This window comes from Chelonoidis abingdonii, chromosome 20, assembly GCF_003597395.2.
Source record: "Chelonoidis abingdonii isolate Lonesome George chromosome 20, CheloAbing_2.0, whole genome shotgun sequence".
Lineage (NCBI taxonomy): Eukaryota > Metazoa > Chordata > Testudines > Testudinidae > Chelonoidis > Chelonoidis abingdonii.
Genome location: NC_133788.1, coordinates 11,594,223 through 11,606,828, shown reverse-complemented (window position 1 = coordinate 11,606,828; position 12,606 = coordinate 11,594,223). Strand labels below are relative to the sequence as shown.

Sequence of the window (12,606 nt, the reverse complement as noted above, 5' to 3'; positions counted from 1 at the left end):
TACTCTTTTAGAAAGTGCGATAACAAATTGAATGTATAAAACTTGATCAATGCTAAATTTGAATGGTGATCTGACTGTCTAAACTGGTGATAATGCTGTTAAAGTGTTTAAAAATATTACTGATCATGTGACTAGGGTTCTTATAGACAGAGAGGGATTGGTGGGGGTGGGGGTGAGGAATGGAAATCTTCAGTGTGATTATTCATGGATGGGGTTTTTGAGATTTCTGGAAAGATATAGTTATGCACCAGTATCATTGTCCCCCAGCAGTCAGTGCTGTTATACTGATTTTTGTTTTTACCCCTAGGGTACAGTATGTGGTAAAATTCTCATAATTACATCTCTCATACTGTGTTAGAGTTTTATAACATTCCATGCCACATGTTTATGACTTGATTCACCTTTTAATCCTAGTTGCTTCTCATGGAGCCTAAAGTTATAACTAGCAATTAAAAAACAACACTGAGTTCTGAATTAGAAGTGGTGATATGAGCCTGATAGAATTCAGCTGTCTGCCATATTTCTTTTGGTTTCACATCAGCTCCAGTCCAGTCACTCCTGCCATGCAAGAAAGCATATATTAAGAACCTTAAATAGGTAAAGAAACTGTCCACAATAACTAAATGAATTATTCAAGTTGACTCAGACAGATTTGTATTGGCAGGTGGTGAAAATAGCCTTGTTATGAAAATTTGCATACTGTAATACTGTGCACTGCCATTATGTTAATCTGTTTAATGCTACTTTGTGAATGTATAAAAGCTGTTTTATTAAGAGATCTCACTGCCATCAGTTTAAATTAAGGAACTGACGCTATAAAGTTGCATGAGAAAATGCATTAATTTTTTTGCCAACTAACCTAATTTAAGAATTTTCCTCAATGCTCACTTTTATGAGAACAAAGGATGATTTATACTGAAATGGTGCAAAGAAAATGGCATAAAATTGCAGCACTGAGAGACCCTAGATAAGTAAATAAAGTCGTCATAACTTTTAAATAGGAAACTTCCTATAATATTATATTGCACTTAGATAGCTCCTTCTGTCTGAGTTAAGCAACACAGGGAGGGAAAGTGCAGGTGGCAGTAATATCCCCATTTTAGAAATGGGAAAATAGAGGTATGGAAAGGTAAAATAACTTGAAGCTCAGTGGCAGAGCCAGAACCAGAACCAGATCTGTTTGTTGGTCTAGGTTTTTGCACTGCTCCGCATGACAGTGGTATTTGAGTACCTTCTGGCTCCTGCTTCTGCACATTAATCAGTAGCCAGTTCATGCCTCTCTGTTCCATACATTGTATTGTATTGCACTTTATACATCAATATATTACGTGCACAAATATGGTACATGTAGAATCTTTGTAAGCCTGGTGCCATGGCTTCGGAGAATAATATACTGCAGTAGACGCACATCCAATAGCCATTTTAATGCTATCTAGTCTTGCAGAGCTAATACACTTGGTCTCCATGAACATGTATGGGGGCGTGGGGGGAGAGAAAGAAAATGGGCAACAGCCCTTACCTTCTGTGCCAGCAAATGGGCAATTAATGGAGTGGCACTTACATTAGCCTAAAGGAAACATCTGTTTTATACTGGTGTTTTGGGAGAAGAGTGTTGCTCTTAGTTGGCAAAATATGGATTTATTTTGACCCAGGTCTGCTGGTTCTTTCTGGGAAGTTACAGAGCGCCATGTTGCTTCTGCAGATCTGCTCTCTAAATATATTGAGACAGCTTTGAAAATGTAAAGCATTTTGGTGTGTGTTCATGTGGTAGCAATCATGTTAGAAGACCATAGCAATCAACGAGAGTATCTGAAATGATGTGCTAGCATTCCTACAGGCTTTACAGTATAGCATATTTTTAAGTTGCAACTAAAAAAAGCATCCTAAGCTATGTGTGCACATCTGTACTCCATCTTCCTAAGAGCATTTTTTGTTTAATGGACAATAATTGTTTAAGCTCAGTAAGAAATCACCTAAGGGAAGCTGCTGAAAATAGGGACTCATGAGGGTTGTTCTGATGCAACCGTAACCAGTGCTTTGAAGCTAAGTCTTACATTTTGGTAAAACTCGTGTGGGAGCAGTGGTCAGTTTTTTGATCAAGTACTTTGTCAAATGACTGTACTTCACAATAGAGTTAAAGGGACATTCTCAAGGTTTGCAGGCCCAACATGGAACACTTCTAAAGATCATTATTTGTAAAATGACTTTCTGCAAGTGGATAAGTGTGACCAGTCCTGCCCAAGCCTCAATTGCTCTGGGGCTGAGGGATCCAAACGCAAAACAAGCAACCTCTGATAACAATTCTGGTTTCTGTGAGTCTTCCAGGGATGGAGAGAAACACAGTGTTGCCTTGAGGAATTGTCCATGTCAGGTTTATCCAAGCTGTCTCACAAGAGTATGAAGCAGTTTGGGAAAGCAAAAGGGACAGCAATATGTGTGTGTATGTTGGAAAACTCAACAAGCCCACGTTTTGAGCAATGTAGGTGGAGTGCTCAGCTAAGAAGCTGCAGTTTTAACACTCTTGGAGTTCTTCCTGTTGAAACCTAATGAATAGTTTTTGAATATCTGATGGGTGTGGGAAAGTAAATTTCCATTTGTTTTTTTTTTTAAATGGGTGGATGAAGGAGAAGGAAGATGGTAGCCAGAATTCAGCTTTGGGTCTGTTAGCCTTAAAAGCTCTATCATATCCTCCAGTCCATCTTTGTGCCAATGCAAGGTTATTCCCTACAGTACAATCCTGGAGCAGTTTCTGTGTCGCTAAGCAATGCCAGTGAAGCATGCACTACTTTTTCTTTCCACCGAGTGATTTTTATGTAGTCTAGAAAAAATTTATGTTTAACCATTATTTTTTGGAGTGCTGTAACTTCTGCATGTAAAATGATGTACCTTGAGGTTATTAAAGAATAACTGATGAAAAAAGTAATGCCCTGATTTTCCTGTTTAGTGGTGGTGTGAAGAATTACTGTGTAGCTAAACTCTTGCATTTGACCTCAGTTTGGTGCATAAATGAAATGCCACTTGCTTATTCCCGTTCAGTCAATAGTGGAAAGAATTCCATGTTTCATAGCCCTTTCAGTTCAGCCTTTCTGACAGGCTGCAAGGAGAAGACCCTAACGAGTGAAGTGGGCAGGGCAACTAATTATCACTCATCCCATGAGAGGATGTGTCCTTCCAGCTCAGAATTAGCTCCAGAAGGGTAAAACCTGGATAGTAACAGCAACAGGCTTCACTGCACCACTCTGGTTGAATTTCTTATTTTGCCTAGAGTACGTTCTCTTTGTCTGGGAATAAGTACATAAAGAACTACCAAAGTGAATGGATGAAGAGACACTTTATTCTCCAGTTTAATGCACGGTCCTCAGAAGAGAATAATAGTGTCATCTTTATTAGGAGAAACTAATTGATTTTTGGCTGACTTCCATTTTTCAGCTGTAGCATTTCATGTCACAGTCTTTGTTTCTCATCTGTATTATACTCCTCCATATAAATCTATTGAGACTTTTATTTCTCTGCAATTATGCGTGTCTGATGGAATGTAGTATATTGTACTACAAATTATATTATCTCAAACATAAATTCTTTATACGTTAGTTACTAAAAATTGCTTATGCAAGTACTGTTACGAGAGGAAATATGCCCTGCAGCAATTTACTATTTTCCACATTTTAATCTGTTCTTTTCTTCAAGAATGTCCAGTTTTAAATAATAAGAAGCTACTCTATTTTCAGCATAAAGAAATTCAAGTGGGAGTGTTATTCCAGTAGATAATGCCCTTTGAAATAATGTTAGATACGCTTCTATTAGGTATAAATAAAAAACAAAGTAGTCAACATTAGCTCATGATGTGCTGTCAGCGTTGGCCTGAAATGACACCCCGCCCCCAAATCAGCGTCTTCCCTCAGGCATGATCTAAAGTTCATCAGTGGAAAGACTCCCATTCACTTCAGTGGGCTTTGGATTACCTCCCCCACCGGATCTTGCTGGGAAAATTAAGTGGGTTTTTGTGCATATTGAGGCAGGGTGGAGGGGGAGTGGCTCCCTAGTGTAAGTACTGGAAGGTGCTCAGACACTATGGTAATGAAGGTGGTGTAAATATGCCTGTATCAGATAGAGGAAGATCATCTCTGGTGTGGGCTAATCATCCCAGAGATAGGAACCAGTAGAGCAGTCAAGCCTGAAGTGAACATCTGAGCGGACCTTAATATAACCTTACTGTTAATAAAGCCAAACCCTGGAAAGGGGGTGAGTTTTCACTCTTCAGTGAGTTAATTTTAAAGCTGGTTGGAAAAGACAATCTCACGTAGCCTATGTTATTTTCTTTTTTTTAACTGAACTAACTACAGAAAAGTAGTCTCTTTGCTCCTATATTTATTACCTTAAAACACTAACTAGGTAGTGAAAAATACAATAAAGAATCCCAACTCTATTGGCCTTTTTAATAACACTAGTTTTTTAAAATTATCTTCCCATTGTTTGTGTGAACATTGAAATACTATAGAAAGTCTTAAATCTTTCACTAGCTGGAAAATGCTCATAAAATTGTTGAACTCCAATCAGTAAATCTGTGTGGACAACTGAAGAAGTCATTGTCTCGCTCACCACTTTTTGATTTTATTGCCTTGGAGGAAATAATTGGTTTCCATGATCCACTGTGCTTAAAGATAACTTTTTCATATCCATGTTATATTGCTATTGCATCACAGCATTAAAAATATTGAATATTTCTTCTGTTTTTGTAGCAAAATACCATAGACTCTTAGCTTGATTGTTGCTATGGGAGTTGGACGATGATTATGATGATAGCCTGTAAAGGACCCCAATAGGGATTAAGGGCCCCATAGTGCCAGGTGACTCCACAAGTGTTGAGGGTTCATCACAAAAACCATAAGTAACTTGAACCACCTGCATCTTTGGCTAGACTTTTTGGGTTGTCTAGCTCTAGTTCAGAGTGGGAATGATGACATTTGGTACGGGCCCTGAAGGGGTGGGATCCTTGGGAAAAGATTTAGCCTGAGGTTCCTGGGAGGTTATTTTGGAATTTCCTTTGTGTAATAAAACTGGGCCCCCGGAAAGGGTGAATTTTTGCTCTGATGAGTACCTATCTTTTGCTTGGAGCTGGGTGGGAATTCCCCCAACTCAAACTGACCTTGACTGGTTAAATTGCTTCCTTTCACTGTGCCTCAGGTTGCCAAGTTAAAAATATGACTTCTGATTCTTATGTGCCTTTCTGAGCACTTTGCACACTTTTCATGCCTGGACCTACAACTATTATTTGTTGCATTTGGAATTCTATACAGGTTTCCCTGCTATAATTCAGATCTTATTTGTTTCTTGCACACTCCCTTTGTTGCGCTGTCAAGTTTTTGTTGTTTGACCTCAGTTTTTTTGGGCTTTGATAAGGGCTTGGTTTTAGGTCCTCACTTGGTTTCTTTTGCATATGTATGATCCTGCTGAGTAACAGCATTTGATCCCATGGTTCCCAGTGCTATTTGTATGCAAGAAATGCTCAAATAGACCTTTCAGAGCCTGCATATCAGATGAAGCAGATTGACACTTACGTAATAGCATTCGGTCATGGATACTGTCTGATTTTCTTAAGGGGATTCTGCGGGTTAATTTTTTCTTCAGGAATCTGACAGTTCATGTTGCATAACTTTTAAGAATTCTGCCCCCTTGTTACAAAAATAGCCCATTGGACATACTGTTTTAGTTCCCCCAATTATTCTAGTATACTTTGACAAAGATTAGTGTAGTCTTAGTCTGACAGAGCAATGAAATAACACTATTGTGGCCTCAAAAAAGTAAGTAGCTTTTTAAAATAAAAAGCTTCTAATTTTTCTCTAAAGCTCATTTAAAAATCTCATCTCTGTAAGAGACCACTTTCCCCAACTTAGGGCATGTCTACACTTACCTCTGGAGCAATCGATGCAGCGGGGGTCAATTTATCGCATCTAGTGAAGACGCGATAAATTGACTGCCGAGCGCTCTCCTGTTGACACCGGTACTGCACCGGAGCGAGAAGTGTAGGCGGAGTCGACGCCGGAGCTTCAGCAATCGACCTACTGCAGTGAAGACACTGCGGTAAGTAGATCTAAGTACATTGACTTCAGATACACTATTTTCGGAGCTGAAGTTGCGTAACTTAGACTGACTTAGATTGCCCCTCTCCACCCCCACCCCCAGTGTAAACCAGGCCTAAGCTGGACAGCAGTGGAGTTCTGTAACCGTAACAGCTACTGTGCACCGTGAAGAAGGCGACATAGCCCATTTGTGAGTTTAATTTCTTTTTAATCCACACATTCATGTTCTACTGAGTGCGAGTGAAACTGAATCACTATTGATTAGCTTGTCAGTGCAGATGTGGGTTCGGTGGTAGTTCTGTTGATCCTTCAGATAATACACAACATTAGCATATTGTTACCAATTTAATAATCTAGCTAGCTAGAGTAGTCTGCTGTCTGGACTGTTGTAGTTTTTAATCTATATCTTTGTTTCATCTTGACTTGATGACTTGTGGTTATAGCAGTTTTTCTTATTATGGGAGTGGGTACAAAGTTTGTCAGCTGCTGAATGCAGTTAAAAAAATTATTGCAAGGTTCCCCCCCCCCCCTTTCCAAGGTAAGGGCACCTTGTTGGTTTGCAAGAAAGTAGGCTTGTTGAACTATCTATTTGCTGAATTGTTTTCAGGTTTTAACTATCTTATTTGATCTTTGATCACCATCCTCTAGGTTGCCCTTTATTTTCACTTCTTTAAATGGCTTTGATCCATTTCATATATATATATATATATATATATATATATTATAATATATTATATATATAATTTTAAATATATAAGTATATATGGAGTTCCTTGTATAGTCATGGAAATTGATTCACTGTGCTTTAAACAGTTCACTTTCACGGTATCACATACTTAAGGCTGCAATGACAATTCATTTGTTGGTTTCCTCTCTTGAAATAGTGCATGTGCATTGTATGCCAACATTTGTTGGAATCCTGATACATTTAATGAACTTTCTTAAATGTCTTTCATTCTAGGGATTCAAAGCTCTTTTAAACCATTAAATACTTCTCTCTCATTCCCATGAGGATAGAGGGAGCATGATAGCTAGTTTACCGATTGGAGAATAAGGCACAGAGAAGTTAAGTGACTTCCCCAAAATCACAAGAGTCAAAGTGAGTTACAAACAGAAGACAGGAGTCCCGATTCCCATTCTCCAACTCTAGCCACTGAGCACCACTGCATCTGGAGACCTCAGCCAAGAGAAGCGCCTCATTGTGCTAGGAGCATAGGGCATGGGAAGAGTCTCCTTGTGCTGCAGAGCTTTTAGTCTGCGTAGGTGAGAGACAAAGGTGGAGGTGAAGTGGCAGGTAAAAAGAGATGTAGAGCCCCAGGTCTCCTCTCACTGGATGCACTACCCTATCCACTAAACCACACTGTTTTATAGGCAAAAATGTCTTTTTATATTGGAAGTGGCTTTATTTATTAGCTGTATGCAGAACAATAGATGCATCGCGTGGTTTGAACATGGCCTTCGTATCATCACATATTTAGAGCAAACACTGAATAAAAAGTATTTGACAATGCAGTCATTGCCTGCAATTATGACTCTGCATTTTCCCATTCTTGGCTAAGAGAACTATGCTGAGGAATCTTCAGACAAGCCATCTTCATAACTATTAGATGGACAGCAATATATTAAGAGGAGTAAAGTTTTATTTCAAATGTTGCTGATGTCAGCATTGTTTCTACTGAAAAGCTTTTAGCTCTTGGGCACCAAGTCAGATGCCATTTAAATGCATAATGTTCAGTATTTACACACACACGACACACACAGACACACACAGTGCCAGAATATTCTCAGTCTTTCTTGGATGGAGTGTGTAATAGGCACTTACTTAGCTCTGATAAAGCCTAATTGAGGATTCAATCAAGGCTGTTGCTAAATTAGCAGAGCTGGCTTGTTAGACAAATGCAGTATAGACTTGTCAAAATAAGCAATTCTTAAAATTCCCATTGCATAAGAGGAGAATTCATGTAATTAAGCTTCTCTTCCTTTCTCTGTTCCCCAGACGCTGTCCTCTTATTCTTGAAGGATAATTCAAACTTGTTTCCTACAAAGGCACACCTGTATTATTTACCCTATTCTGTTTCACTTGGTGGTTGCTAATGTCCTATAGCTGGTATTACAGCATGCTTATGTAACCCACTGGTGAATGTGTCACAAGTCCTCATCCATGCTGATCTGCAGAGGATATGAGTTGTTAAAGCCCCCAACTGCAGGGCTTTGGCTATTTAGCTGAACCAGGAGCATCTCTTGCTTTTAGCTCTGGAGGAACCCGTTGTAATTCCCAGTGTTTCAGTCAAGATAATGGCTGTTGCGCAGGTTGATCACTGTGATGGGACAATATTCTCCAGACAGGGATACCTCACTAACATTGTGTAAGACACAAGGCTGCAACAGAGGTTTTTCCAGCAGCTGAAACCATATTCTTCAGATAAGAATGAACACTCGGGTGAATGCTGAGATGGCTGCGAAATAGGCTGTCGAGTGTAGCCAAAGAGGATAGGATGAGATATTCAGGAGGCAGCACTGAGTGTTAACAGGATCGGAAGGACATTTACTTTTGACATGCAGGTAATGCACGCAAGAAATTAAGTCTATATGCCAGTAGATAACACTCAATTTTGACTAGCACCTTAAGAAAAGTGACTGTTCCACATCTGTCTGCATTTTGTCAAGCTTCAAGATGTGAACTGGAAAAAGTTGATTCCCATTGATGGTGAACAATACACTGTCTATATGGCTTTTCACATTCAGTTATTATCGTGTCTTAATTTTTGGATGGCTTCTTTTCCCTGGGAGAAACGCTGTGTCTAGAGAATAAGAGTGCTGCAGTTTGATGACCCAATTTAAAATGTAGCTATGAATTCATCAGCTTGGCTAAGCATATATTCAGAGTTTTTTGGTGCTCTTTATTGCTCCCAGATATGACAATATTCTTTTTTCCCCTTTCTAGTTCAAGATCGATGGAGAATGGTGCACATGGATCGATTATGATCGTTTTCAGGAGCTGGTCCAGGAGTATGAAAATAGCAGGGGATCAAAGACCTTTGCCGCAGCAGATTATGTAGCCAAAACACCACACTGGGCAGTGTTTGGCTCCAGAGAGAGGGGCTTTGATCCTTTGGACACTAGATTTCAACGAAAGAACAAAACAAAGGACATCTCGGGGTGTTGATATCACTCACCTGATTGACAGATAGAGCTGTTGTTTGGTTTTTCTTACTTATATAGCATAACTTAGATACAGAATATTTGCACATAGCCCTGACCCTTGACAGCAACAAAAAGGCAAAAGCCGTTTGTAATCTCTTCCCTTCTGTTCCTTCTAGCTCCGCGATTTAAAATATTAGACACTTTTTAATCTAGTACAAATGATCCATAAAAGTAATTTGTTATAATTGGCATGGTGCCACGTACATTTTATTCTGTGTATAGATTTTGCAGTTAGAGAGTAACTGTGGCCCACACAATTTAGTGTTACAGCTTTTATTATTTTGTTGCTCAGCTTTTTGGAGTGGAGAGAGCTGGCGCCTTCTTGCTTCCAGTTTCAACATTTAAATGTTCTGTTTCAATAACAATGCTAAGGAGAGTCGAATTTTTCAGTGTAACTATCCCCCTAGTTTGGTTGTCTGAGGGCATGAAACTTGGGAGCTCTGGTTTTAAAAGCCTGACCCATACCAGGAGCATAATGCCATTGGCAGCACCTAAGATTTATGAACATGTATGTCAAACAGAAACACTCATTGCTATAAAAAAAAAAAAATGAATCTAGAGCCTGATCCAGCAAGGTGGAGAGTATCCACTGAAGTTATAGAACACCTCTAACTATGCTGGTAGCGTGAAGCCTTTAAAACATGCCCAAGTGTCTTCCAACTTCATGGATTCTTATATTTAATATTTTCTAAATAGTTGTGCCTCCAAACAAAATGTGTTCAGTTTTGTATGAACTCTTTTGGGCTAAATTGTGCTCATCGGATTTGTGCACACTGTCCTATTGATTTCAGTGTGAGTTTTGAGTGAGGTAGGCTATCAGTATTTGATCATTTGAGTAAGCCGGCAGTGAATTTTAATTTGAATCCCTGACCAGTAGGAAAACCTAAATGCATCAGGCCTTAATATTTAAAGAATCATTTCTGCCTTTGAATGGAAAGACTGGAACGATCAACAATATTTTGAAATGACTAGGAATAAGGCACCAACAGAATCTCTTGAACCAAATCATTACTTGCATTTTTGGCGGGGTAACGGTGGCTAATCTTTGAGCCTAAGTGTCAGTGTGTTTGATCAAAATTGTCAGTTATGGATGAAGAGCAGTTTTGATTCTAAGCAGTACATTTGTTCAGGAATATTACATATTGTCTAAACCTTTCAACGGTTTCAGTTTTTGCGACAACTTCTGATTGTGATGGTAGAGTCTGGACTTGGGGACTTGTTGTGGCCTTCCTTACACCTGCATAAATATATAGTAACAACAATGAATTTGTCCGAGTTATAAGTGTAAAACTGATGTAAGTAAAATCTGAATCAGGTTTGGGATTTTTGTTCGAAGAAAACTGTTGTCTTTTATCATAGAAAAGTAAAGGTCACACTGATATATCTGTTGGAGAGACTGGACCACAGATGGCTTTTTGGGATATTCTGAGATATTAAAGTAACTGCTACTGGGAATTTACATTTAAATAAAGATGGGTTTTGTTTACCACTGAGGAAACAATGCTTTTGTATTCCAACAATCTGAACCATTCTGTTTATGAAATATGCTTGAGTGTGCTGCATGAAAACTCCATGCAATATCAATATGTCTGCTCATGAACAAGTTACTAAGCCTCAGTGTGAAAATATCTAAGGCCAGATTCTCAGCTGGTGTAAATTGGAATAGCTGCGTTGAAGTATTGATGCTGTGTTGACTTGGACCAGCTGAGGATCGTGGGTTTATTTATAATCTCCATCTATATGGAGCTTAGACTCCTGTTGCATATGGCTACTATAGAATGGAGTTGTATTTGAATATTTTCCACTTACAGCAAACTTGAAGGAGTATAATTTGCCTGTGCAGGTTAAACAATACAATTTCAGGCATATTATGGCGATGTGTTAAAGAGAGCTATGCTTACTGCCATGTTTTTAAGGTATATGCATCTTTTAGATGTGTTCTCTCAGGGTTCCCAGAGAATGCCATCATGTATCCTGACTGAAACCTAACTATCTAACCTGGCTGTTTTATGAAGGTTGTTGCTATTTTTTAATTTCTTTGTAACAGTAGCTGGTATTTTCAAAATTAGTAATATCCCTGCCTTACAGCTTGGATATGTTGGTATTTGTGGGACTGTAATTTTTTTAAAGTGCAATTCTTAAACTGTAAAAAGTGATTCAGAAAAGGCAGGAAATAAAGTACTTGACTTTTCAATGCAATCTCTTGTGTGATTGTGCACCATTCACCATTTTTTTCTATATGGAGACATGAATGAAACATTTAAAAAAAAATGTAATGGGAATTTAAATGTTTGAGCTTTTGGGTTGCTTGTAGCGAAAAAGTGTGTGTGTGTGTGTGTGTGTGAGAGAGAGAGCGAGAGAGAGGTCTGAGCTAGTGTGGTAGATGTCCTAATAGGTAATTTCTCCAGCTTTTTTCCTAAATGTTCAAGTTTGTTCTCATGCTATGGAAGTTAAAGGTTTCAAATACAAACAGCTTTTGGGTTGCTTATAGCGAAAAAGTGTGTGTGTGTGTGTGAGAGAGAGAGAGAAGGAGAGAGGTCTAAGCTAGTGTGGTAGATGTCCTAATAGGTAATTTCTCCAGCTTTTTTCCTAAATGTTCAAGTTTGTTCTCATGCTATGGAAGTTAAAGGTTCCAAATACAAACAGCCATGATTCTCCCCATACCATCAACCACAAAGACAGCATGCTGGCCTTTACACTATCTCTACTCTCTTAATTGGAGACTAGAATTCATATATCTTTCGATACTAATATGCTAGGAATGTATTAATTTTCTGTGTATCAAAAAGAAATATGGTGGTTCAGTGAATTGTAAAGGAAAGATAATTAAATTTCATTGATCCTTTAAAGGTATTGGAAACTCACAATGTAATGCAGTTGGCATATTTAATTATGGTAATGGTCAGAAAGCCATATCAAACATGGGGTTTTTTTCCTTTCACCATCCACATCTCCAAAATACTTTCTAAACCCTAGTGTGAAAAGCAACTTTGTGGTTCCAATTTTTCACTGTTTTTTCCAATTAAAAAGTCTTGGGAGCAACACTTTTCCTTTCTGCTCACTGATCTGTGCTTGGAATAGCTTACTGACTCTCCGAGCGTTTTTAGTGCTCTCATCCAGGTATTAGTGCAAGATATCACATCTTAAAAAATCACGTCGTTATGATTACCCACTTGTTTCCTTTCAACTACATTTTAGCTACTACTATCTCAAGCTTCCAGTATTGGAAATTATTTTATACCATCTGCAAACTGAAATGTCCAGCTTTCTGTCATTAGAAGCTATTTTGTAAAATAAATAAATAAATAAATAAATAAAAATC

At 38.5% G+C, this 12,606-nt stretch overlaps 1 protein-coding gene across 4 annotated transcripts in view; it reads left to right on the top strand.

The window, feature by feature from the left end:
- LOC116821319 (S-adenosyl-L-methionine-dependent tRNA 4-demethylwyosine synthase TYW1-like) overlaps positions 1 to 11,478 on the top strand; it is a 119,378-nt gene extending 107,900 nt beyond the window's left edge. For all 4 annotated transcript variants that reach the window (XM_075073939.1, XM_032774399.2, XM_032774400.2 and 1 more), the window contains one exon: positions 9,025 to 11,478. In XM_075073939.1, coding sequence (XP_074930040.1) covers positions 9,025 to 9,246 — 222 coding nt within the window. In that variant the 3' untranslated portion in view covers positions 9,247 to 11,478. The remainder of the gene's footprint in view (positions 1 to 9,024) is intronic.
- The last annotated feature ends 1,128 nt before the right edge of the window (positions 11,479 to 12,606 follow it).